At 41.8% G+C, this 27281-nt stretch overlaps 1 protein-coding gene, 1 long non-coding RNA gene and 1 other non-coding gene across 5 annotated transcripts in view; 2 read left to right on the forward strand and 1 right to left on the reverse strand.

Annotated features, from left to right (window-relative positions):
- The window catches only part of ADTR (androgen dependent TFPI regulating protein), a 66415-nt gene extending 65125 nt beyond the window's left edge, over nucleotides 1-1290 (forward strand). For all 3 annotated transcript variants that reach the window (XR_011624030.1, XM_011742522.3, XM_011742523.3), the window contains one exon: nucleotides 748-1290. Coding sequence is in view for 2 of the 3 variants with exons in the window: in XM_011742522.3 (XP_011740824.2) it covers nucleotides 748-782 (35 nt within the window). In the remaining variant the exon portion in view is untranslated. The remainder of the gene's footprint in view (nucleotides 1-747) is intronic.
- A 4285-nt stretch (nucleotides 1291-5575) lies between these two features.
- Nucleotides 5576-5717, reverse strand: LOC112426823 (small nucleolar RNA SNORA67). Its single transcript, XR_003018228.1, has one exon. It is a non-coding gene; the product is annotated as a small nucleolar RNA SNORA67 (small nucleolar RNA).
- A 1615-nt stretch (nucleotides 5718-7332) lies between these two features.
- LOC139363506 (uncharacterized) lies at nucleotides 7333-16070 on the forward strand. Its single transcript, XR_011624031.1, has 3 exons — nucleotides 7333-7468; nucleotides 8668-8844; nucleotides 11528-16070. It is a non-coding gene; the product is annotated as an uncharacterized lncRNA (long non-coding RNA).
- The last annotated feature ends 11211 nt before the right edge of the window (nucleotides 16071-27281 follow it).

Genomic DNA, 27281 nt, shown 5'->3' on the forward strand with positions numbered 1-27281 from the left:
AGCATGGATTTGCTACAGGAATATCAAGCCAGAACTACCAGGGCTCTAAGTTCTGGAATGGAGAAGTTTTTAAAGTAGGATTGATAGTATTTGGCAACAAGCGCAAAGGATAATGAGCTAATGAAATTTCATAAATTGCAGAGCTTACACAAAGATTTATGATCATTAAATATGGAGTACCAACTTGTTGGCTGAATAGAAGTCATTCTACAAATCTAATGCTATAATTTCAGTAGAATAATGCCCCTCTAATGAGCTTACTCAGACCTAATCCATATGCCAGTACTTTTCCACCAGGCTGATGAATTCATTTGCTAAGAGGTCACAGAATGACCCCAATTAGGTGAACATCCACCCTTCTATTTCCTCTCTAATTTGATGTGGTCTCTTCATCTCCATCTGCAAAGTCTCAAAGTTTGCTGATGGATTGTTTGTAGCCTGCAAACACTCACGCAGAACCACAGCAATATGCTTCCTCTTAGCTATGCAGAGCACCTGAAGGCAAGCAGCATCATGGGTGCCTGGCTAACTGTGAACCCGGCACGGAGGGAGGATGGCAGAGTTGTTCTCTGCCCCTGTCGTCATGGCAGCTATTTTTCATAACTCCCTAAACTGTATCTTGTCGCCTTGGGAAAAGTGTGTTCGACTTTCCACTGCCCCAAATCAGAGTGAATCTTTACCCACAGCAAAAATACCCATTAGGGAAAGCCTGAAGCCTGAGGTCTGTCTCTGTTCTTGTTTGTACAGGTGACATGAGGCAGCCACGGAAGAAGAGGAAGTGATTGCACACGTTTTCCAAGAACCAAGAAGGAAGAAAACACAAGAGATTTTTCTCATCTTTTTTTTTTTTTTTTCTGATGGAGGGAGGTGGTGGAGCAACATAGGAAATCAGGAGGGACAGAGAGTGATACTTAAATTTAAAAAGAGGTTCGTGAAGGGAGCTTAACTTGAGAACTCTTGGTTTTTTGAAAGGTTGACTGTACATGCCAAAAACAACTCCTGCCATCTGAGAATTGATGACCTTTGACCTTCACGGAGGATGGTCTCTGGTTAAAACCTGGCCAAAGAAACTCACATAAACTTGGTGTTAGAGAACATCTAGAGAGAGAGAGAGAGGAACTTAGAGCCATTTAAACTCTTCAGTTTACAGAGGAGGATGCTGAGGACCTAGATAAGAAGTTACCTGCACAAGGCAAAAGGGTTACTTAGTGTCAGAACCAGAGCAATGGCTTCTGTCTCCCGGATCTCCTAGCTACCAGTCCTGGGCCTTTTTTTTTTTTTTTTTTTTTTTTTTAATAATACCAATTTTCCTTTAAAAACCAAGCATTTCAGTAAGCTAGTTATTTTCGTGGATTGCTCATCCATTTTTTTTCAATGATCTAAAAATGTAGGGTGATAGCTACTACTGAAGTTGTCTGTCTACTTGGGATAATAGCAAATTAATTGGAGACAATGGGAAAGTAAGTTATAAAAATTACTGGGAAATCTGTTTCTCTTCTAAGCAAGCGTTCAGGGCAGGTATTAGTGACATTGTCAAAACCTCTTCCATTTGATCATTGATTAATTCATCAAATAAATGGTGTATTAATACTTTTACTTGCACAAGAATCTGGATGGGAAGTGATAGAATTATGAGAGCTGTTGAGATTGCTTTGCTACAAAGCACTTTTCTGAATGAGTGTGTGTTTTAACAAAGCTGATTTTCAGATGCTTAACAAGGATTCATGATCCCTCCTGTGATTTTCCTAGTGTTATTTTCCTGGCACAAATGGCAAATGTCTATTGGTGGGTAAACATATTTGAGTCTACTAGTATGTCACTAGGCTCATATGGGTTGGGGTGTGGATACTGAAGAAAATTGCACTTGGACTTCCCAACCTAACATTATATAGGAAAAATTTGGTAAAAATGAGCAAGAGTGGTCTTGAAGGGTTACAGAAGAGGACAGAATATCTCAGGGAGGAAGGCAGCCCAAGGGAAGACCAGGACAGGCAACAAGAAATCTGCTTAATCCCCACTTCTTTTTCTCCTGTTCTGTTAATATGGGCCTCGAGTCTTTTCCAGATGGAGCTGGGAATACCACCTCTTTCCCCACATCTACTGCAGCCTCTTCACTGCTCCAAGCACCTAGTCTCAGCAGGAGCTCAGAAGCAGTTGCCACAGTGGAAATTCCCCAAACATGAGGCCCTCGGGGGATCACCCAAATTTTCCACACCCCAAAGGTGACTCGGGCTGTGTAAACTTGCAGTCACAGTAAGCTCTTGGTGGGGACGAGCCTGCAAGTTTCTATTTGTGGATTTACTGGACCTAGGACCAAATTAAACCTTGATCGCAGCATGCCTGGCCATTGTGCAGTGTCTCTTCCAACACTCGAAATGTCTCGAAACCATTTCCCATTGAGCACATACCTAAGCACACAAGAGCATGGTGGTGCTGCAGTGGCTTAAGAAAGGATCAACAACAAAACAATAACACACTGATTAAACGTTTACTGTAAGGCACATGGTATTTGCAAATTACATAGTACTATGTTAGGCCCTTAATAGAAGATGACAACTATAGCAACCACATGATGATTCTAGCAATATTTGTATAGTGTCAAGTAATTTATCACCACTCTCACTTATTTTAGCCCACGGAAACTTTGTAAGTAGGAGATGAGTTACGTTCTCATTTTACAAATGAGCAAACTGAGTTTCTGATGGTGGTGTGCTGGGAAATGTTTAACAACCAGCTCTCTGGGGAAAAGATGTCAGGCTCTGATTGATAACGTGTGCTCATTTCCATGGTGTAAACACTCACTATGGCCTTTTTCAAGCTGGCAGCATGCTGCTGAATGTAGAGTTGGGAAGAGATGTGCACAACCACTCAGTCCTCGAGAGCCTGTGCAGACTGGCTCCAGCACACCTCTCGTTCGGAGCAGGGAAATGACAACTCCAAGGTCACACAGAGAGTTGACTCCTGAGCCCAGTTTCCTTCCTCTTTCTTACAGAGCAAAGCAGTACCGGGTCATCCAAAAACCTTTATTTAAAAAACAAAACAAAAACGTGTCCACATCTTGCAGAGCTGGACAAAAGAAAGGTGGTCAAGAGATCCCAAATTGGTGGAAACTGTCCCCATTACAGGAGGAGGAAGGACACTGCCACCGCTACCCCAGGGACTGGCCTATACTCATGCTTCTGTTCCAGTGTTGCTGTCTCACATTTGAAACCAATTCTGAATTTGGGTAGAAGACTTGTCTTGTTGCCTAAACAATGCCTTAACCCCATTCTCTCCCCAGAAGGGTCCTACATTTCTTAAGCTATTTTCAGTTCCTCTGCACCTACTCACTTGCAATGCTTGTCATAACAGGAAGCCAGTTTCATAGACTGTAATCCCCAAACACATTGCACCCACACGTGGAGAGCGTGAGGGGCTGAGCAAGGAGCGAGGAGGCCAGGCCTTCCAAAACCTGGAGGGGCTGAGCACTGAGCCGGTCCCAAAGTGGGGCGTTCCCCCTCCCAAGCCCAGGATTCAGAAGCCAGACTCCACCTCCAGACATTCTTGTTTTCCTTTCTCATGCAGTTGCTGGTGACTTTTTTTTTTTTTTTTTTAATAAAGCATTTGAGTAGGCAGCAAAGCCAGTCAGAACTGTTTATTTATAGCTGTGGATTTTCAATGCTGTATAAATTAGAAATCGTTGCTGAATGAGGCCCGCGCCCACTCACACACGCAGGGCCGCTGTCTGTGAGTCCTTTCACAGGGTTTGACTGTACACAGTCTAAAATGGGAGAAAATGACATGCTCCGAGTCAAATGACGGAGTCACAGCTCAACGGCAAAGCAGAAAACCAGCAATTATTTTTCCTCAGCACAATATGGGGAGTGCGACAGGTGCAATTATCCAATATTATTGAACAGTACCGGTTTGTGGTGTAGGGAGAAAATAAAGGTTTCCGTGTCTTGGAGAGGAAAACAAGAGAAAGAACATGCCTTGCAGCTCCTGTTTCTATGGATTAAGCTGGGTTATGTACGTGGAAACTGGCCAGGATTCCAGAAGGGGATGGGAGAAGCGCCTGGCTCCCTGGCCCTTCCTCCCAGGAGGCCCACGAGGAGCAGCACCACAGGCGCTTCTGAGCAAAGGTGCCTCCAGCCTTGGGCTACTGTGCCCTGAACACCCTCTTCCCCAGGCAATAGCTCCAGGTAAGACTGCGGGGAAGGCTGGGTTTGCTGAGCCCCTGTCCGCTTGGAGAGAAACTTCCCTCCAGCTTTTGACTTCCATTGAACTACAATGAGGTCAAAGAGCGTGTGATGAGAAGGTGGTCCACAAGGAATAACTTTTAGTCCCTTAACCAGCTCCCCTTTCCCACTTCCAGCACTTTTTTTTTTTTTTTTTTTGAGATGGAGTCTTGCTGTGGCCCAGTCTGGAGTGCAGTGGCGGGATCTAGGCTCACTGCAAGCTCCGCCTCTCGGGTTCATGCCATTCTCCCGCCTCAGCCTCCCAAGTAGCTGGGACTACAGGCACCCGCCACCTCGCCCGGCTAATTTTTTGTATTTTTACTAGAGACGGGGTTTCACCGTGTTAGCCAGGATGGTCTCGATCTCCTGACCTCGTGATCTGCCCGCCTCAGCCTCCCAAAGTGCCGGGATTACAGGCGTGAGCCACCGCACCCGGCCCAGCACATTTTTATTCCTGCCCCTAAGCCTTTGCTTAAACTGGTCACACTCCCTGGAAAGACCCATCTTCTTCTAGCTACTGTGGGATAAATAAGTCATCCTTCATGGCTTCAGACCTCACTGGAGTGCCACTTCCCAGCTCTCTGAAAAGCTTTGCCTCGCCCCTCCAGGGCACTTGGCCGGCTGCCTTCTCTTAACTCCGCTAGTTAACAGCTAAGCAGCTCCACACACTACGCCATCGCTCTCTCCTTCACATATCCCCCTGGCTGCTGTTTCTGGAATGGTATGGAATGCCATGCCGACTAAAGAAAACAGTCAAGCTTTTAAAGAATCAAAGTTAGTTGTATTCAGAAGTCTTACTGTGGACTACAGACCAAGGCCTACAGCCTGGGAACAGCCTTTCAGAGAGATCCTATGAGACTGCTCCAGCCCAGGATTTCAGTCCACTGCTTACAGACAGGAAGTGGAGTTTCAGGACCTGCACAGTCACATCAAATTTGCTCAGAAGTTACATCGTAGCAGAATCCCATCAAGGCTTGGGTATAAGAGTGCATCTGGTCGTAGATTACAGAGGCATAGGCACTAGCCCTGTTAAAGGTTTCGTCTTCAAAGCATCTTTCCAAAGAGCTGCACATCTTCACAGTCCGGGGCTTTTGGGAAATTCTGCTGGCAAGCAGAAGTGAGCAAAAGGCGCTTCTCACATTTGCTCCTTTGTCTCAAAGCTGGAAAGAACAGAGCCTTCAGAACCAGACCAGATCTGAGTTCAAATTCTGACTCCCATGGCTGGCTATCTATACTGAACCTAGAGAAAATCAGTTACTTTTTAGAAAAATATATTATTCGCTTATTGTTTAAAAATGTATAACAATTTCAGCATGTGAATAAGAGGACACAGTCTATCCAGAAGGAGCTTAAGTATGCTATGTAAGTGGCCAAAGGAATGCAAAGGAAGTAAGCATCCCCTGTTCCTTAAAGACCTTAGGCATGCCCAACTTTATTCCAACTTGCTACTGTCCTAAGAGGGGCACTAGTCAGCCCCTTGGAGAGGGACTCACCTTGGATAAAAATAGTTTACTCCTCTGAGCCTTGGTTCCTTGTCTGCAAAATTAGATGATGACACCACCACAATTAAATAAGGTAATTTAAAGTGGTGGATGCAAGTGCCTGGCACCCAAGATCTCCGTCTGATATAGTTAGGGTGTTGTCTCCTCGAAACCTCATGTTGAATCATGATCCCCAGTGTTGGAGGTGGGGCCTGGTGGGAGGTGTTTGGATCATGGGAGTGGATTTCTCATGAATGATTTAATGCCATCTTCTTAGGGCTGGCCTCGTCATAGTGAGTTCTGGCAAGATCTGGTTGTCTAAAAGTGTGTGGCACCTCCTTCCCCCATCTCTCTTGCTCCTGTTCGCACTATATAACGTGCCTGCTCCCACTTCACCTTCTGCCGTGATTGTAAGCTTCCTGAGGCCTCCCCAGAAGCCTAGGAGATGCCAGCACCATTCTTCCTGTAAAGCCTGCAGAACTGTGAACCAATCAAACCTCTTTTCTTTATAAATTACCTAGCTTTGGGTATTTGTTTTATAGCAATGCAAGAATGGCCTAATTCACCATCCCACCTGCTTCATTGCAAACTCCTGGGACTAGGGGCCATGTCTTCCTCTTTATATCTCCACAAAGCCTAACTCTGCACCATTAGAAAGTACTCAAATATACAGACGGACTTGGGGATTCCTTATAGCTTCTTAACCTTACAGGCATCATCACCAGTTATTTTCCACCCTAGGCTTCCCTGGAAGCTGATAGTCTCAACATTAGAGTCATTGTTTCATTTCAGATACTCTCTCCATCTTACATACCGCAAATCTATTTACAGTGACGAGCAAATTACAGTTTTATGTGACCTGGTAGTGAACGAACATTGATAGAATAGGACGCATAGCAGATACATTTGATGAAAAGGAGAAAGAGATGAGGAATGGCCTGGAGGATAAATGGCTTGCATGCAGGGAAGCTCTAGAATGGACGATTAGATGGCCTTGATGACTCGAGCCTACAGGCTACTAGGGTCCCAGTCAGAAGACTGATCCTTAAACAGGAGGTGGGGGGATGTTGAAGACAAACCTTGTTTACATCAGAATTCATTTTACCTTAGGTGACTTCTCACCCCTTCCTGACAGATGGCAAGTGCTTATCATTAAGGCCTGGTCTAGTCTGACTAGCACATCATCATCACCATAATGTCATCAGCCTCTTACATGGTGTAGTTATTTCCGGGCCATGGAAAGGGCCTCTGTTCTCACTGCCACCCTAAATATCTTGCTAATATACAAAAAAAAAAAAATATTTTCACCAATAAAGCCGCCCATTTCATATGGAGAGCCAGATTTAACATATAATACTTCTGAGAGAAGTATTTCTTGACTGATACGCTCAGAAATACATTTTACATCATAATCCAGTAGAAACACACACATACAACACACACACTTCTGTGAAAAGTTTCATAAACTCATACTCGATTTTAATATGGGTGACATGCCACTTTATTTTCTATGATGTTGTTTCCTATTCCATTAAAATATGTCGTGACCACGAAATTGATTTCTTAATGCAATAATAGTGTTATTAAAAATAATGAATTTCTTTTTTTTTTTTTTTCTTTTTTGAGATGGACGGAGTCTTGCTCTGTCGCCCAGGCTGGAGTACAGTGGCGCGATCTCGGCTCACTGCAAGCTCTGCCTCCCGAGTCACGCCATTCTCCTGCCTCAGCCTCCCGAGTAGCTGGGACAACAGGCGCCCGCCACCACGCCCGGTTAGTTTTTTGTATTTTTAGTAGAGACGGGGTTTCACCGTGTTAGTCAGGATGGTCTCGATCTCCTGAGCTCGTGATCCGCTGGCCTAAGCCTCCCAAAGTGCTGGGATTACAGGCATGAGCCACCACGCCTGGCCAAAAATAATGAATTTCTTAAGCCAATAATAATAATAATAGGGTTCAACTTAGTTCAGTAAGTTGGACAACACTACACTCCACCACACTGTAGGACTCGTTCATTCATTATACAAATCATTATGAAGTGCCTACTATGTGTATGTCCCTGGCAATATGCATGCCATGGCCTGAGGATAGGGACATGGTGGTCATCGCCTGGCATTTGCAGGCCTGTGTCGGAGGCTCGCATGCTTTCATCTTGCCTCTCCTTTGAGAAGCCAAGCCAGGCTTTCCCAGCTTCCTCTGTTAGCAGCTGCTCTGCTAGACTCAGCTCCTCTGAGATGCTAACAGGAAGAAGAAAAGGATCCCTTCCACCATAAGAGCTTACAAAACCTTCCGCTGAGGCTTAAGTCTGGCCTGAGCAAATATATTTGGTTACACTTTAGGGATTTGTTTTCACTCAACACTAAATTTTATTAAGATTCTAATAATGCAGTTAGATGACGTAGAGTTAGGAAAATATGTACTGTATGACTTTTACAATACCTTGCCAGGAATCTGGTGCATGATTCTGAAGACTCCAAATCTAGACATGTTTTATTCCTTATGAAAATTTTTCTAACTACATTCTAAAATGCACTTATGTTGCCATTTTATATATATGCATTAACTCAACTTTGCCAATTTTTTTTTTTTTTTTTTTTTTTGAGATGGAGTTTTGCTCTTCTTTCCCAGGCTAGAGTACAATGGCATGATCTCGGCTCACTGCAACCTCTGCCTCCTGGGTTCAAGTGATTCTCCTGCCTCAGCCTCCCGAGTAGCTGGGATTAGAGGCGTGTGCCACCATGCCTGGCTAATTTTGTATTTTTAGTACAGATGGGGTTTCACTGTGTTGGTCAGGCTGGTCTCAAACTCCTGACTTCAGATGATCCACCCACCTTGGCCTCCCAATGTGCTGGGGTTACAGGCATGAGGCACCGCACCCAGCAAGTTTGCCAATTTTTAAAATCATGTGGTTAAATAAAATTCTCTTTCTTGTTAAATAGATTGCATTATCACTGCCAGTATTTTTCCTCTTCCAGACTCATCCTGCCATCATGACCTTTTGTTACGCTCACATATCACCAAACTAAGAGGAAGAGGCCAAAAGAACCGCTGGACACCAATTCAGTTTTCCCACTCAGCAATGTGGATTTCTATGCAATCCTCAAATCAAGGGAAAGGAAAGAACCATTCCAAAATGTCCTTCCAATTCACAGGTGAACACCTCTAAGTCCACTTGGGAACCATTTTAGACCCTAAGCGTGGAAGACAGGGATTATTGGCATGACTATATACACAATGACAAAGGTAAACTTACCCATTCATTCTAGGGCTTAACGAAAATGCCACAGCTGCATGAATCGTGGTTCTGCAGTTGCTTATTGGGGATGGGATTGAAAGCATAACTTTAAGGGGGATCCCCAAGATGAGAGCCAAGAAGATGCTAAGCTATTTGAGCATGAGGTGCTTGTGAGATAGAGATCAAAGGATAGCCAGGCGCTCCTCCCTGGTTGGTGAGTGGAGGTGCCCGAGAGGGCACTCTTTGGTGTTGACTTATTGCGTCTCACCTTCTCCCTTCCTAAACTCAACCCTTGCCATTTCACTGTATCCCTCACACCATCACACTTGAAAGACCCTCCAAGCGCCAGTGGCCTTTGTTCCTAGCACAGAAATCATCACCTTAGACTGCTTACCTAGCATCTAAATAATTCCAATTCATATTTAACTAAAATTTCACTTCTACTAAATTCAGTTATATTTGCAATATAAATTTATTTTAGTTACAATAACCTAGAAGTAGTATAGTTATGATTATTATCTGTTTTAGTTTCCTGGAGCTACTACAGCCAAGTATCACAAACTAGGTGGCTTAAAAATAATAGAAATGTGGCCGGGCGTGGTGACTCACGCCTGTAATCCCAGCACTTTCGGAGGCCAAGGCGGGTGGATCACGAGGTCAGGAGTTCGAGATCAGCCTGGACAACACAGTGAAACCCCTTGAAACGTCTCTACTAAAACTACAAAAATTAGCTGAGCATGGTGGCGGGCACCTGTAATCTCAGCTACTCGGGAGGCTGAGGCAGCAGAATCGCTTGAACCCGGGAGGCAGAGGTTGCAGTGAGCTGAGATCATGCAACTGCACTCCAGCCCGGGTGACAGAACTAGACTCTGTCTAAAAATAAATAAATAAATAAATAGATAGATAAATAAATAAATAATAGAAATGTATCCTCTCACCGTTCTGCTAGCCAGCAGTCTGAAATCAAGGTGTCAGTAGTACTGTGCTTCCTCTGAAGCCTCTGAGGAAGTATCTTTCTTCCTGGTGGCTCCCACTAATCTTTGGTTTGTGGCCACATCACTCCAATATCTGCCTGTTTCCACATAGCATTCTTCCCTGTGTGTCTCTGCACCTCTTACCTTACAGAGAATCTGGAATCTGTGTTCAAATCTCCCTGTCCTTTCTCTTATAAGGATGCTAGTCACCGATTTAGAGTCTACTGTAAGTCTAGGATCATTTATTTCAGAATCCTAAACTAATCATATCTGCAAATACCCTATTTCCAAATAAGGTCACATTCTGAGGTTTTAGGTGGACACGCGTATTGGGGGTGCAAGGGGTGAGACCATATTCAACCCAATACATTATCCCTATTTGACAAATGAGGGGATTGAGATGCTAAATTCCAGCTTTTAACTCTTCTCACGTGTCTTTCCTGGTTCAAGGAGTCACCAGTAATTTATACCATCTGTTGAGTGCCCACTGCAGGACAGGCGTTTGCAGTTCATTATCTCTAGGCCTCACCATGCTCAGGGATTCAGGCATCATTCTCTCAATATTAAGGATAAAGAAACTGAAGCTCAGCAAGGTTGACAGATTTTTCTGTCAACAAAGAATTACCCAGTGACAGCACAGAGCTCATTCTGGCTGGCTCTGACACCTACCCCCTTTCCATTAAACCACACAACTTCTACCAAATCCTGCTTCTGTTCCCTTCACAATGTCTGGAACACCAGACCTTCCTTCTGTCTCCTCAAGGTCAAAACATTAAACATTTTCATTTGAAATCTTCCGAGGCACTGTGGGAAGGGTACAGGCTTGGGGACGAGTGTTATTGTGGAAACGCCCTCTTTCCTGAGCCTGAGCCTTAACAGGCATACGAGTGGGTAAACGGACAGAAGGAGACCTCGAAGGGAAAGGGGAAATACGAATTGCTACTAAGAGTATATGGCAGAGCCATTCAGCCTCGCCTGCAGTTTCGGAGCCACCTGGGGACCTTCTAAAAGTACTTATGCCCAGATGTCTCCTCCAGAGATTCTGAATTGGTCTGGGCTGCAGATTGGGCACTGGGAATCTTAAAAGCACCTCCAGGTCATTCCCATGTGCAGCCAAGGTTGGAGGCCGCCTGGATTCCTGACGTATGGGAATTCTTGTCCATTTTCCTTGCCTATGGCAGCAGCTGAGGTCTTCAGGTTGTTTTGAACATCATCTGAGAGAGCCACTGCCTTTGCTTCTAGCTTCCTTGCAAAGCCACTGCCCAGCCATGCAAGTGCCCAGCACATTTTGTGGCTTGACCAACTGCCTGGTCCCTTTGGGTGCAACAGACTTTGAGGTGGAGGGTGGAGCCAGACTCTGGGAATGGCTCAGATGCCTCTGCAAAGCTTTCTGGTGGGGCTGTCTCCTGTCTCCCTGGGGCCTCAGTGCACTTCCCTAGCAACAGCCCAGACTGCTGGAACCGGGAAGGCACCTTGTGGGAACTGTGCCAACAAATGACCTTTAGACTTGAACTGTGGCCTGGGCTCTCCCCTTGGTCTCCAGCTTGCTGGCCTGCCCTGATAATTTGGGACTTGCCAGCCTCCATCATCACGTGAACCAAGCCCTTAAAATAAATCTCTTTCTAGGTATGTACACATCCCATTGATCCAGCTTCTCTGGAGATCGCTGACTGCTACACTCCTCTTCCTTGGCTCCCCTGGCCTCACCTCCTTTCTCTGGATCCGCCCACTCTCCGCTCTCTGCGTCGTTTGCCTGCAGTGTCTGTGACTCATAGGCCTATAATAATCCTTCCGCTTTGGCTTGCCAAACTCTCCTCTCTTCATTCAAGAGTCTCCCCAAATCCCACATCATCCCATCAAGGAAACAACAGTCTCTCCTCCCTAGGATGAAGCCATTCAGTGGAGCAGATTCCAGAAAGAAAACTCTGTCTGTGTGAGTGTTCCTTTGAAAATTCATATTGGAGACTGTTCCATGCGTGACAGTGAGGGGACTTGGTGTTCCACAGGCTCCAGGGCTCCCTCTGCTCTGCACAGGTCTGCGTTTGGCACGTGGTCTTATGTGGCTAGTGATGCCTGCAAGATGGTGGTCTGGGGCGTGGCCTCCTGAACAAGCTACTGAAGGCCACTGTCCTGCATGGCTACAGATTTCACAACCAACCCTATGCCACCACCCTGTTCTTATGACATTGCTTAAGGCAAGGAGCAGTCAGGGAAAATCTCTGAGTGTGTGTTCTCTCAGCTGTGGGCCACCATGTCTTCCTCCTGTGAAGGATGAAGGATTGAGGAGGCACTATCTTTCCCCTCCTACCACACATATAGAGGGGCCCCTGTCGTGTTGCTGCAACCACCATTAAGAGACATTCTCAGTGGACATTGCAGAGCCATGGGACATTCTGCCTCAAAACTCCACCTACAAGCTATGGCCCCAGAGACCCCTGAATGCCATCGACAGGGGGTGGTATCCCAGGGACAAAGAAAGTCCAAAGTATACGTTCACATCACGGTGGTACTACAGCATCAGAATGAAAGAACACAAAGTTTACAGATACTCTAAATTCGGTTAGTCCCATTTCCACAGCATTTACCATCTTGGGTGACTCATTCAACCTTTCAGAGCTTGGTTTCCTCATATATAGAGGAGGAACCCAATACCTGCTTTGTGTTAGTGCTACTGAGAAGAAGGATGATGATGTTGATAATAATAATAGGCTGAGGACATTCAACCCAGTGTCAGCATCCAATAAACACCCATTTCTTTCTCTGTTCTCTTAACTAAAAGCCTCTACTAATCCAATGGAGGCTACTTATGGGTTATAATTTGAACGCCTGGGAGATGTTGTGTGAAATTATAGTATAGAGGAGCTGATGGCAGCACTAGGATGCAGACGGCGTTCATGGAAGGGAAGCTCACTTACTGTCCGCGTGGCTTCACAGCATCAACAAGAGGGTTCCAAATCCCATGTTCCAGCACCCATTCCCCAACTTGAAGTTCAAACACAATAAAAATAAAGGAAGGCAATGAAATATTGTAAATGCAATGGAGTCTAGAAATCCTAGATTTTAGAACCCTCTAAGTCTATGCAAAGCATTAACATTTCAACACATAACCCAATTTCAGGAGACTTGCGCAAAGGGAAAGCAGTCCATTGTAGCGCCCTCCTTCTTCCTACGGGTGTATAGGAATGCCTCCCAAGCAGTCATGGTCTTATAGAGCCCTAGAGACAAATTCATTTTGCTTTTTTGTTTTATTATTATTATTATTTGAGATGGAGTATTGCTCTGTCACCCTGGGTGCGATCTCAGCTCGCTGCAACCTCTACCTCCTGGGTTCAAGCAATTCTTATGCCTCAGCCTCCCGAGTAGCTGGGATTACAGGCACTTGCCACCACATCTGGCTAATTTTTGTATTTTTAGTAGAAACGGGATTTCGTCATGTAGTCAGGCTGGTTTCAAATTCCTGACCTCAAGCGATCCACCCTCCTAGGTCTCCCAAATTGTTGGGATTGTAGGCGTGAGCCACTGCGCCCGGCCTCATTTAGCAATTAACAAAAGACAAGGAGGCCCTCCTTGATATTTGGAGGTAGAGTATTTGAAGCACTTTTGATGAATGTCTATCTTCTTATGTTGTAATAAGAAGGCTTGGCAGGATGTTTTTACAATTGTAGTATACATTTCATGGGGAGGAAAGGAAATACCTATATATGTGTGTGTATTTTATATATATACAAAATATAAAATGAAAAAATGCAGTTGAACATATATATATATATTCTCTTCTGGTTTTCAACTGCATTTTTACATTAGCTCATGTTTGGGTCTAGGCCTGCTATTTAATGGGAAGATGAGAGCCCTCTGGTGGCTAAATGGGCTCTTCTTTTTTTTTTTAAGAGATAGTAAAACTAATTATCTTGTGTTTTGAAAATCCTATGCCTTGTTCCAGTTAGCAATTTGCTGCATAAACTTCATCTTTTCTCCACTTATGCCCCCTCACCCTTGAGTAGAGAGATAATGAGATATAACATTTTCAACCTCTTTGATGCTCACATTTTGCATTTAAGCAAATATTTAATCCACGTTCTGAAAAGATAAAACAGTGTTTTAGAAATTTGATTTTCAGACACTCATCTAACAAATATTTATTGGGCACCTATAACAAGACACCATTCTAAGTACTGTAGGAGCTATAAGAAAATTTATAATATAATATCTAGTTGCAAGAAGCTGATAGTAGAGTACAAAAAAGAATAGTCTGGACTTTTTAAAAATGTGGTTTTTTTCTATAAACTTTAGTCATTTTATCAAATACATAAGTTTTCTTATCAGAGGCATTCTCCTGGGCTCCCTATCTTCCATCTTCCCGGGTGCCTGTAGCAGAAATGGGATCATCAAGTTGGCCTCTTCCTTCACCCACTCTCCAATCCCATGATTCACCATGTCCTGCCGACTCTACTTCTCTTTGTTTCTATTGAGGCCAACTTAGATTAGGGCACCTAAATTTCAGGACATTACTATATCCTTTTATTTATTTTATTTATTATTTATTATTTATTTATTTATTTTGAGACAAGGTCTCTCTCTATCACTGATTGTGGAGTGCAGTGGGACAATCACAGCTCACTGCAGCCTCAACCTCCTGGGCTCAAACAATCCTCTAGCCTCAACCTCCTCAGTAGCTGGGACTACAGGTATGTGCCCCCACACCGGGCTAATTTTTAAATTTTTTGTAGAGACAGGGTACTCCCTGTGTTGCCCAGGCTTACAGTATGCTTTTTAAAAATGTATTTTTAAGTTATTTTTGAGTGGTTAATACATGTGCATAGTATAGAATTCAACATACACAATTACAAATGCATAACAGGTAAGTCTCTCTCACACTCCTACACCCTAACCACCTGGTTCCCTTCTACAAAAACTGCTACACGTCTCAACCCTTTGGATATACTAGTAGAGATATTCGGTTCACATACAAGCATGTACGTATTTTTCCCACAAATGATGACGTGCAGTTCCGTGCCTTGCTTTTACATCTTTCAGTACATATTGGAGAAAATTCTAAATCAGTGTAAAGAGAGCTGCTTCATTCTTTTTCAAGAGATGCATAGAATTCTATTATATGTATATTATCATAATTTATTTAATCAATTCTCTATTGATAGAAATTCAGATGGTTTCCAATCTTTAGCTATTACAAGTCAGTGCTGCAATAAATATCTTCATGCAGACATCATTTTTGCACATGTGCCAGAATATACTTAGAATAAATTCCTAGAAGTGAAATTATTGGATCAAAGGATATGTATATTTTTACTTTTGAGAGTTATTGCCAAGTTATTCTTCATAGAGGTTTTACCAAAGTCTACGCTCGCTGACAAAACATGAGGTTCTGTTTCCCCAAATTCTCAACTATACAGTGAGTTAGAACTTTGTGTTTTATCTTTACCAATCTTATGGGTAGAAGTGGTGTCCCAATACAGTTTTAAGTTACATTATTCTTAATTTGAGTGAGGCCAAGCACCTTTTTATGTTTAAGATATATTTTAACATAAAGATATACCTTTGTCTTTATCTTTACTATACATGTATTTATTTATATGTGTCTCAGTATATCTCTTGTTCATTTTTCCACTTGGGGTTTGTTTTTGGTTTGTTTTATTGAACTGTAGGAGTTTATGGCAGGCAGCTTCCAAGATGGCCCCAGATTAACCCCACCTCCTGGTACTCACACGCTGACATACCTCCCCCTCCCACATTGTACCACGGTTGCTCTGTGTGACCAATAAAATATGGCAGAAGAGATGGTATGTCATTCCCAAGAGTAGTTCATGAAAAACAATCAGCTTCTGTCTTGGTGGCTCTCTCAAGTTCACTTGCTCTGGGGTACACTAGTAGCCAGGTCTTGAGCAGCCCTGGATAAAGAAGACCACGTGGTGAGAAGCAGAGGCTCTTTTGAGAGTCTCACGAATGACCTTTGCCGGGGTCCTTCAGCCTTGGACAAGCCTTAGAAGGACCCAGCCCTGACTGATGTTTCCACTGCAACATCCTGAGAGACCTTGAGCTGGAATCACTGAGTTAATCTGCTCCCAGATTCCTGACCCTCAGGAACTTTGAGATTATAAATATTTGTTGCCCTAGGGTACTAAGTTTTGAGGCAATATTTGACACTTGATAAAATACTGTAAATTGATAATATAGAGTAGATAATGATATAGTTTGATAATAATATAGAGTTTTTGATATATTAAGAAAACTAAGTCAAGTGTAGTGATGTGTGCCTATGGTCATATCTACTTGGGAGGCTGAGGCAGGAGGATCACTTGAGCCCAGGAGGTCGAGTCTGGCCTGGGCAAAATAGTGAGACTTCATCTCTAAGAATGAATGAATTAAATAAATAAAATGGTAAAGTTTTTAAAAAGAAAGAAAATCGGTCTCTTTCTCTTGAGTTTGAGTTTCTTGATTAGAATTTTAAATGCTTTTTCTTGCTTGTTGAGTATCCATTAGTCCTCTTTGTGATTTCTTTTCTTTCTTTTTTTTTTCTTTGTTTTCTTTTTTGTCAAGCAGATTTTAAAAAAAATTTACATAGTGAAATTTATCAACTTGAGGGATTACTTTTATACTTAGAAATGATGAAAGAGAGACTATAAAAAATTCCAAATTTTATTTTCCTCCATTTCTAATAATAAAGAGCTAGGCCGCCTTGGTCAACTCTCCTTCCAAAATCAACTAAAAATAATGAATACAATAATTTTACAGTATCCTTTAAAGCATCAAGAAACTGACAAGATAATAAAGAATTGTCAGACAAGATCTAAGAGATTCCAGTTACCTAGAAGAGAAACTGTATTAGTCCATTTTCACACTGTTGATAAAAACATACCCAAGACTGGGAAGAAAAAAAGGTTTAATAGACTCAGAGTTCCACATGGCTGGGGATGCCTCAAAATCATGGTGTAAGGTAAAAGATATGTCTCACATGGCGGCAGACAAGAGAAGAGAGCTTATGCAGAGAAAGACATGATTTCTGGTAATTCCTGTGACTTGGGTGAAGATATCCTTCACCCTTATATCCTTATATAATCATCAGATCTTGTGAGACTTATTCAGTACCACGCAAAACAGCACAGGAAAGATCTGCCCCCATGATTCAACTACCTGCCACAACACGTGAGAATTCAAGAAGAGATTTGGGTGGGGACACAGCCAAACCACATCATATGAGATTTTGGTGGGGACACAGGCAAACAAAGCCTTTTGTCCTAAGAATATATGGAGAACTCACAAAGTAAGAGTGACAGAAGTCAAAAGCCTAGAGCCCACCCAAATTGGAATGTTAATATTAGACCCCCACTTACATTAACCTAGAATCCCAAAGGTAAAACCTTCGGTAAGTAAAAAGTACCGGTTCCTCTTGTTTAAAAAAGTCCCAAGATAGCAGTGTCTTAACGCTAAATAAAGGAGAAAAACAACAACACCACATAACCTGTCCCTGAGTAGTCTGTCTAGAGATTAACTTCTGAGAATTGTTAGCCTAAATCTGAAACCCAAGGGTGGACCAGAAAACTTCAAGCCATAACTTTAATATAAATTGGTTACAGAGAGTTAGTGCTCCTAAATGTCTTGCAGAAGCAAAGGCAAAACTATTTGGAGAAGGATATCTTCACCCAAGTCACAGGAATTACCAGAAATCATGTCTTCTAGACAATGAGCAGTGCAGTTCGTGGTAACCAAGTCACAAGAAAGGAAGTTATGATGAGAAAGAAACAGCAGCAATAATAGACTACATAAACAAACCCTGAAAGACTTCAGGTATAGGAACAATTAGATGCAAGCTACAAAATAGCTGTGTTTAAAGAAATAAAGATTGAAAATATTTGCAGCAAATAGGAAATTGTAAAAAAAAAAAAAAAAAAAAAAAAAAAAAAGGGACCCAGCAGATATGAAAAATAACCAAGTAAAATTTCTAGAAATACAAATACAAATACAGGCCTGGAGCAGTGGCTCACGCCTGTAATCCCAACACTTCAGGAGGCCAAGGCGGGTGGATCACCTGAAGTCAGGACTTTTGAGACCAGCCTGACCAACGTGGCGAAACCCCATCTCTACTAAAAATACAAAAATTAGGCAAGCGTGGTGGTGCGTGCTTATAATCCCAGCTACTTGGGATGATAAAGCAGAAGATTCATTTGAACCCTGGAGGCAGAGGTGAGCCAAAATTGTGCCATTGTACTCCAGCCTGGGCAACAAGCGTGAAACTGTGTCTCAAAATAAATAAATAAAATAAATACAAATATAGAAATAAAAAACCTAACAGATGTGTTTGAGAGAAGAAAGGACAAAAATAGAGAGAACTAAAATATTAAAAGAAATTATTTTAAGTGTAGCACAGAGAGACAAAAGATGGGAAACATAAGGGAATAGCTAAGAGACGTGAAAGATTGAAGGAGGTCTATCATGCAGAATCCAAAAAAAGTTATATTTTTAAAAATTGCTGGAAATAATTAGTGAATTTATCAGTGTCTGAAAGTGCAAGGTTCATATACAAAAATCAGTTGTATTGCTTCATATTAATAGCAAAGATTTGGAAAATAAAATGTCCAAAAATACAATTTGCAATAGTATAAAAACAAAAAATATTCAGAAATTTTTAAATTAAGGTAGGATTTGCATACAGTGAAATACACAGATCTCATGTGCTCAGTCTGATGAGTTTTGACAAATGCATACACCTTGTATCCTATGCCATGTCCCTTTCTCCTTGTCAAGATATGAAACACTTTCATCACTCCAGAAAGCTCCCATGCCACTTCCTGGTAAATCCCTGTTTCACCTCCAACTCCAGGCAACTTCTGTTCTGATTCCTTTCACCATAGATTAATGTCATTATAGAATTTCATATAAGTTGTGTAGGATAAACATAGTCTGACTTCTTTACCTTGGTATAGGCATGATGTTTTAAAGACTCATTCGTATCTTGGCATTCATGTTTCATCATTTTTATTGCTTTAGTATGTATGGATACATCACAATCTGTAAATCCATTTCCTTCTTTTTAGACATTTGGGTCAATTTCAGTTCAATTCATTATTAATAAAGCTTTTATGAATATTCCTTTACAAGGCCTTTACTGGATATATGTTTTCTCTTCTCTTGAGGAAATACCTAGAAGTGAAACACCTGCACTGAAATGCACTCACCACAGTGTGTTGGTGTTATCCATATAAATGGCTGCTCCATTGGAATGAAAGCCCTTTGAAAACAGGGACCAGGTTTGGTTTATTGGCTTATCTTCAATGTCTTGCACAATAAAGGACACACAAGAGGCATTAACTATACATTTCTTGAATCAATATATTGAGGAGAAAATATTCTTTAAGAAAAAGACATAAGTAAACAATACATCTTCCATCCAGTTTGTCCTTGGTTACACTAGGATACTGTTTCAAGGATATGAGCACCTTATTAAAAAGTTCTTTTGATGGTTTTGTAAAGTAAGTCCCATGGAAAGTTCCCAAGAAAATCGGAAACTCTCATAATAATAATATTAAAATGGCTAATATTTATTGAGCCCCAACAACACCAAACAATTTAAGACATCATTGCATTCATTCTTTGTACTCTTGAGTAGTCAATACAAGGAAAACAAGGCTTAAATAAGTTAAATAACTTGCTTAGTGTCACACAGCTGAAAGTTGGTATACTTCCAATGGATATAAAGAAAGAATTTTGACTTACTATTTTAATATGTGCTATTTTTTAAGGCAATTTTCAGTCCAAGTTTTTCCACACAAAGAATGAAAATCATAATGGCAACGCCAACATCACCAACATACTATAAGGATCAAATGCAATTATTGATTTAAATTCCTTCTGTAAACAGAAAAGCACAATGCGAGGTAAGTTCTCATGATGATTGTTAATATCATCATCATTATCATTCGACCACTTACTAGCAGTATGGCCTTAGGTAGGTAACTGTTAACTGGTAAAATGGTGATGGTAATACTCACTGTCTTGTTGTGAAGGTAAGCCCAGCACAGTAGTTAACATTGAATAAATGCTCAATACAGAGCTGCCACTGCTATTGACCTTGGTCTGTTACATCATGGTTCTTGTTCATATTTTCACTCCGGGACACGTTGTCACTCCCTGGTAGGTAGGAGAGCTCCTAACTAGGCTTCATCATCCCCATTCTCTCAGTCACATCAAAACTTTGGCCAAAGCAACCAATTAGAATGCCCATTGACAATGTCTTGATCACACTGGGTTCCAGCAGTAAGTCAAAGAAATTCCAAATATCGGCGTTCCTTATTCTCTCATATAACTTTAAGCCTTTTAGTTTAAAAGTTGCAGCTCTGATTTTCCAGTGATGTAAATAAAGTAAACAATGTGTATAAATTGGTGATCAATTTTTCTAAACATCAAGTGCCTCACTCATAGCCATATTCATTTTTATATGAACAAGGAGATATAATTTAAACTTTGTTTAGCTCTGCTTTATTATTTTTGAGCCTTGAAATTCTGAAATTATACTATCCTTCACTGGAGGCACCATGTCTACAGGGAATTTAGAAGTTACAAGGTCTCACTAAGTCACAGCCCATGTTCATAAATGCAGACTGAAGGGACACAGGCACAGATTTTCTGGCCTTGTATCAACCAAAAGCGGCTGATTACCAGGTGGATTCTGCTGCATCAAGTGGTACACAATCCTTATTTCCAGCCAAGCCTGTGCTTCTGAAATGAAAGTCTCAAATGCCTTTTCACACTGCTCTAAAGAACTACTTGAGACTGGGTAATTTATAAAGAGAAGTGGTTTAATTGACTCACAGTTCCACAGGCTTAACAGGAAGCATGGGTAGGAGGCTTCAGGAAATGTACGATCATGGTGGAAGGCAAAGCGGAAGCAAGCATGTCTTACACTGCAGCAGGAGAGACAGAGAGAGAGAGAAGGGGAAAGTGCCAGACACTTATCAAACAACTAGATCTCATGAGACCTCGATCAAGGAAACAGCAGGAAGGAAGTCCACCTGCATGACTCAATCACCTCCCACAAGGCCACTCCCCCAACACGTGTGAATTACATTCGACATGAGATTTGGGTGGGGACAAAGAGCCAAACCATATCAGACCACATAGATGACATAGGACTCTAAGACTACCAAGTCCCTTGGCCACACTCAGCCCTCTGTGTTGAAGGATATACCATTAAAGTTAAATCAACTTAAGGAACATCAGCGCAACAGGTTCCTCCAAGACATAGGCAGGCCAGGGACAGCTCCCAGGGGAGTCCTCTCCAGTTTGGCTCTGATACCCATGAGGTCAGTTGGCCTTGCTCTGCCTCTCCTTGCAGCAGCAGCTTTGACTACCAATGCACTCTGACCCTCCCACCGCCACATGGCAGCTGACTTTCTGGTGCATTCATTGTTTCTGTTCCAAGTGCTACAAGTAAACTGCTTGTATTTATTAGCTGTATTCATTAGCTTTTGTAACTGTCTCTACTGAGGTTGTGTTGACAGCATTTTTCTGTGTTTAGGAACTTAAATGAAGTCCTCATATCATTGTCCTGGGGAAGCTATTTAGCAAAGCACCATACGCCATTGTAATTCCTCTTTTTCCTACCTCCTTCCCTGTGCTTCAGAAAATGCGTGTTCTCTGACGGAACCTCAGCCTTCTGCTTCACTGGAGCTCTCCTCCCGGGGATCAGAGGCAAAAAACATATTTCCCCTTGCTGAAGACTAGATGCAAATGGAGTGACTGGAGGAAGTCATCGTTATAGTCTTTTGCCTTACAGAGCCACAGTGGCCATATGTAAATTTACCCAATGGCTCTGGGTTTAGATAATCAAAACAAATAGATCTGCTAGCAGGTACTGTCAAAGTTTTTAGAGGCTCAAAACCTCAACATGCAAATCTAAGAGCACAGCTGCAAGGATTGAGTGTAGTTACTTGCCAAAGCTTCGTTCCTTCTTTCCCCCACCCCGTGCAAGGCTCCTGAGATGGCTCTGATGAACACAGCGGTTTTTGTTTTGTCTTGCTTTTAACTGTGCTTTGCAATTAAGTTTCAAAGATGAAACTTTTCATTGCATTTATTCACTGTTCTGCACCTTTCATAAAAGGAATTTATAAGAGGTCTGGAAAGATACATACAGACCTCTGTTCTGGTTCCTGGCAAGTGAAGATGTGAATCGAAACCCGTCAGAATACATACTCCTGAGACTCCAGTTCATTCTAAAGAATGGTCAAGGAGACCTCTTCCCCGGAGACACTCATGGTAGCAGACATTTGTTTTCTCAGTGGTTTAAGACAGAAACAGAGGTTGCTTTGTTTGACCTTTGAGTTCAGCTGAAAGCAAGTTTGTTAAACCTAAACGAGCCCTTCAGGAAGTGGTCTCTACTTTGAGTCCTTAAATGTTCTCACTTATCTGATCTGTCAATAAGCTTTTCATTTTTACATAAATTCACGTTATTTTCGTGTATTTATTGGAATAAAGGTACACTTATTTATGGGAATATCAGCATGCAGGATAACACCAAGAATTATAACAGCTCAGAGAGGGCTTAAGGTCACACATATGAGCATAAAGGAAAACAAGAGCAGAGAAAAAATTAAAATAGTGCATTACATTTATAGTATAGTATGTCACAGTTTACAAGGCACTCTTACATATATGGTCCATAGTAATCCAAGTTCTTAGAGTCAAACAAGAGAAGCCAAGTCTGATTAATTGCAGCAGAAATAAATGTATTGGGAAAATGATGAATAGTTCACAGAATTTATGTAAGCCCAAGAGCGTAGAGAACACTCAGGAACTAAGGGAACCTGGTCCTGTGCGGCACAAAGTCGTGCCATAGTCACATCCGACCTGAAAGCTATCCCAACCTCCAGCACCACTAGCATCTGCCACTGCTGCCACTGCCACTGGTCTCTGGGTCTGGATGTTCCTCCTTCCAGATTCATAGTTCTAGTTGGGCGTATCTCATTGAACAAGTCTGTCCTCTAGTTGCTGGGAGGTGAGAAGAAAGAATATACACTTTCTTTACCCCTCACCTCTTGGCATGCAGTACTGGATAACTATATAAGATTTCTATTTGTTTATTTTTAGGCTATTGTGCATATTTTAAGTTGTATTTATTTATTTATCTGAGATGAGGTCTTGCTATGTCTCCCTGGCTAGCCTCCAACTCCTGGGCTCAACTGATCCACCTGCCTCAGCCTCCTAAGTAGCTGAGACTAGAGGCACCCACCACTGCACTCAGTGTATTAGTTTTATATTGCTGCATAATAAATTGCCACAAACTTAGCAGCTTACAACAACACACATTTATTATCTCACAATTCTTGTGAGTCAGAATTCCAGCACAACCTCAGCAGGGCTATTTTCTCATCTGGAGGCTTGACTGGGGAAGAGTCTGTTTCCAAGCTCCATAAAGGGGTCGTAGAATTTATTCATGCTCAGCTACCTGTCTGAGGTCCCCACTTTCTTGCCAGCTCTCAGCTGGAGGCTACTCTCAGCTCCACACTCAGACCCGTCCCTCATTCACAGGTGCACCCCTCGGTAGGTAATTCACAAGAAGGCAGTTTCCTTCTTCAGAGATACAGGAGTATCTCCCTGGTTTCACGTCTTTTGTCAAGTAAGGTCCAGTTCCTTTTTAAGTGTTCCTTTCATTAGGTCAGGCCTTCCTGGGATTTTCTCCCTTGTGCTCATAGTCAGCTGATTGATTACCCACCAAATCATAGGAGTGAGATTCCATCATATTCACTTAAAGTCTCACCCAAATTCAAAGGGAAAAGATTACACAGGGCATATACCAGGGGTTGGGAATCTCGGGGCTCATCTTTGAATTTTGCCTACCACACTTACCAAAAAATAACAAGCACCTCCCCCTTTATCTCATCAGAGTAGCAGATCCAGCATAAATTTTTCAGTTTTACAGAGGAAAAAGGTAAGGCTCTGAGAAGTTGGGTGATTTGGTTGTAGCCATACAGTGAAGTGACTGAGTGGAACTTGAAATTAAGATTTTTGATGGTGCTCTTTTCAAAGGTAAATATATAAAGATTTGTTAAAGTAAATGACTTGACAATCATGGTACAGGTTCTGATAGAAAACAAGAAAGGAAGAGTAAAGATAGGAAATGATGACTAATGAGCCTATGCCGGCTACTGAAGGCTGTTCTTGAGTTATGGGAATCAATATCAACAAAACACAGGAGCTGTGTGAGGTCAGAGAGAACCACCTGCATCTACAACACAATTGCTCTTTATATTTATTTGTTTTTTTAACTTTTATTTTAAGTTCAGGGGTACATGTACAGGTTTGTTGTATAGGTAAACATGCATTATGGGGGTTTGTTGTACACACTTTTTCATTACCCATGTATTAAGCTTAGTACCCATTAGTTACTTTTCCTGATCTTTTCCCTTCTCTCACCTTTCACCCTCCAGTAGGCCTTGGTGTCTGCTGTTACCCTCTTTGTGTCCATGTGTTCTCATCATTTAGCTCCCACTTACAAGTGAAAACATGTGGTATTTGGTCTTCTGTTCCTGAGTTAGTTTGCTGAGGATAATGGCTTCCAGCTCCATCCATGTCCCTGCAAAGGACATGATCTTGTTCTTTTTTATGGCTGCATAGTATTCCATTGTGTATATGTACCTCATTTTCTTTCCAGTCTATCATTGATGAGCATTTAGGCAGATTCCATGTCTTTGCTATTGCGAATAGTGCTGCAGTGAACATACGTGTGTGTGTGTCTTTATAATAGAATGGTTTCTATTTCTTTGGGTATATACCCAGTAATGGGATTGCTAGGTCCAATGGTATTTCTGTTTTTCAGGTCTTTGAGGAATCACCGCACTGTCTTCCACAATAGTTGAAGCAATTTATACTCTCGCCAGCGGTGTATAAGCGTTCTCTTTTCTCCACAACCTCACCAGCATCTATTATTTTTTGACTTTTTAATAATGACCATTCTGATTGGTGTAAGATGGTATCTCATTGTGGTTTTTGATTTGCATTGGTCTAATGATCAGTGATGTTGAGCTTTTTTTCATATGATTGTTGGCTGTCTGTATGTCTTGTTTTGAAAAGAGACTGCCCTTTTTAAAAGAAGCAATCCAGAGAAAGTTTCGAAGGTGAATACGCGAAGTAGCAAAGGTCTCCAAAAGAGACCAAGCAGGAACTTAGAGATCAGCGCCCAGGTCCACAGTTTTCTCTTGTTACCTCTACCTCTGTCTGTGTATCCTTTGCTTTCTGTTCTTCTCTTCGTAGTTCAGAGACCATTCTGTCTCCGAGGAACCTTTCCTTAGACAGGCTTATCAAAGAGAACTTAAGCATGTGTCAAGCTAACCTCATTAATTCCTTTATCATTATCCTGAAAAGTTCTCATAGAAGCTTTTGAAAGGCAGAATATAGAAAGATAAAAGGAGTGACGTTATCAAGGATATAGTTTGATATTCAACAAATAAATGTTTTTACCTAAGAATGTATGCGTTAAAACTCAATAGGTCTTTGAACTCGTGTCTGTACATAAAAAAAAGTAGAAAGAGCAGTTTTTAAAAAAAGTCATATTCAAATATAGCTGGATGTATTTACATATTACATTATGCATGCATATTGTATTTACCCTCTTCTATTCATATGTATATCACATGTAAGAAGCAGCAATAAAGTTACTGGCAAACCTTTGTTTTCCAATGCTGGCCCAGCTTTCCTCCAGCTGTGTTACCTCAGAGACATAATTCAGCCTATCCTGCCTCAGCTTTCTCATGTTTAAAAATAAGAAGTCAGAAGATGTGATCTCTAAAGCCCTTCCAGCTTTAAAATTCAGTCATTCTTTGATAGGCGAGATAATGAGCAATTGTGAATATTAAGACAACGCAATCCTCCTCTCTCACTCTCTCATCCTCAAGTGGGAGGGGGTTAGTTCACATTAATCACAGGCCACCACGAACTTGGTTGCATTTTGAGTCGCATTCAACTAAGAACATTGTCTGGCCCGTTTGGCTGTTTTGGGATATTTGCCCACTGTAGAACTATTTACCACAGCCATGTATCTAGCTGCCTACAGACACACACACACACACACACACACACAGAGAGAGAGAGAGAAAAGAAACACAGAGACAGCAGAGTAACCAGGTTAACAGGAGTAGCCGAGTTAGCAGAGATCGTAGGAGGAGAGAATAGAAGAAATACGACACCCTCACAGCTTTCACAAATTGGCACAATTCATATGCATTGCTGCTAATTACAATAATCATCTCCTCCTACAGTGAGAGCACTACTTGACCCTGTACCCATGTTTTATTTATTTATTTTCTAAAGCATTTCTCTTCTCCTTTATCTTCTCCCTTAGGCTATTAATTAACTGCAGGGAAGGATAAGAGAGGCCCCCATCACAGGGTCCATTTGGCCTGTCCATGATCCCTACTATCTTAAAACACTCCTCACACTTTGAAAACCAACAGTGCATTCCAGCATGACCCAGAAGATAGCCAGTTCTCTTCCGTCCTGTCAACCCTTCGCTTTCAAATTTTGTTGCAGAAGAATTATAAGCACGTATGAAGCTAACCATATTATTTCCTTTATCATCATCCTGAAAAGTTCCCAAAGAAGCATTGGAAAGGCAAAATTCTATTCTAAGCTACACCCTCCTCTGTGTGCTTAGCTAGATGCAAATAGATTTAAGTGAGGCAGAACTATGACTGCCAAGCAAGGAGATGGATTCCGTACACGATGTGGGAAAATTAATCTCACCTTATATAATCAGTGCCTAAAGCAAGGGACTCAAACTTCCTTCCCTCTCCCCAAATCCCTGGGAGATTGTGAAAATGGATTAAGGAGCAGGGATGAGGTGTTTTTATATTTTTAAATTATGTTTCCCTTTCTTTTTCTTTCTTTCATCTTTTTTCTCTCTTTAACACAGACCTCTGTTGATAAAGAATGGACTGTGGTAAAAGAAAATTGACTAAGACTCTAGTCAACTTCAAACGAATTGGCTACTGGCACAGCTGAAAACACAACTTAGCTTAAATGAGGTTTCTTTCCCATTCTACAGAATCCCCCAGCAGCAAACACCATACGCCTAGAAGGTGCATCCTGACTTGTGTTCTATAAATCCATGAGCTAATAAATAATGTTCACAGTGTAAATGAGTGACTCCACGGAGACTACTTTAAAAAGAAACATTTTCACAGGGAAACCAATAATATTTTCTTTTCGAGGGAAAATACATGTCCTCTCCTATATCCTTAATTACGGCCCGGACTCTAACCATGTCTTACAAGTGTACTAAATGAAAAAGTGGCTAAAATTTCATCCTAGTGCACTTTATTAGTGAGCCAGTTATGAAGCTATTCTCTCGGTTTCAAACTCAAACTCATGCTTC

The sequence above is a fragment of the Macaca nemestrina genome, chromosome 5, assembly GCF_043159975.1.
Source record: "Macaca nemestrina isolate mMacNem1 chromosome 5, mMacNem.hap1, whole genome shotgun sequence".
Taxonomy (NCBI): domain Eukaryota; kingdom Metazoa; phylum Chordata; class Mammalia; order Primates; family Cercopithecidae; genus Macaca; species Macaca nemestrina.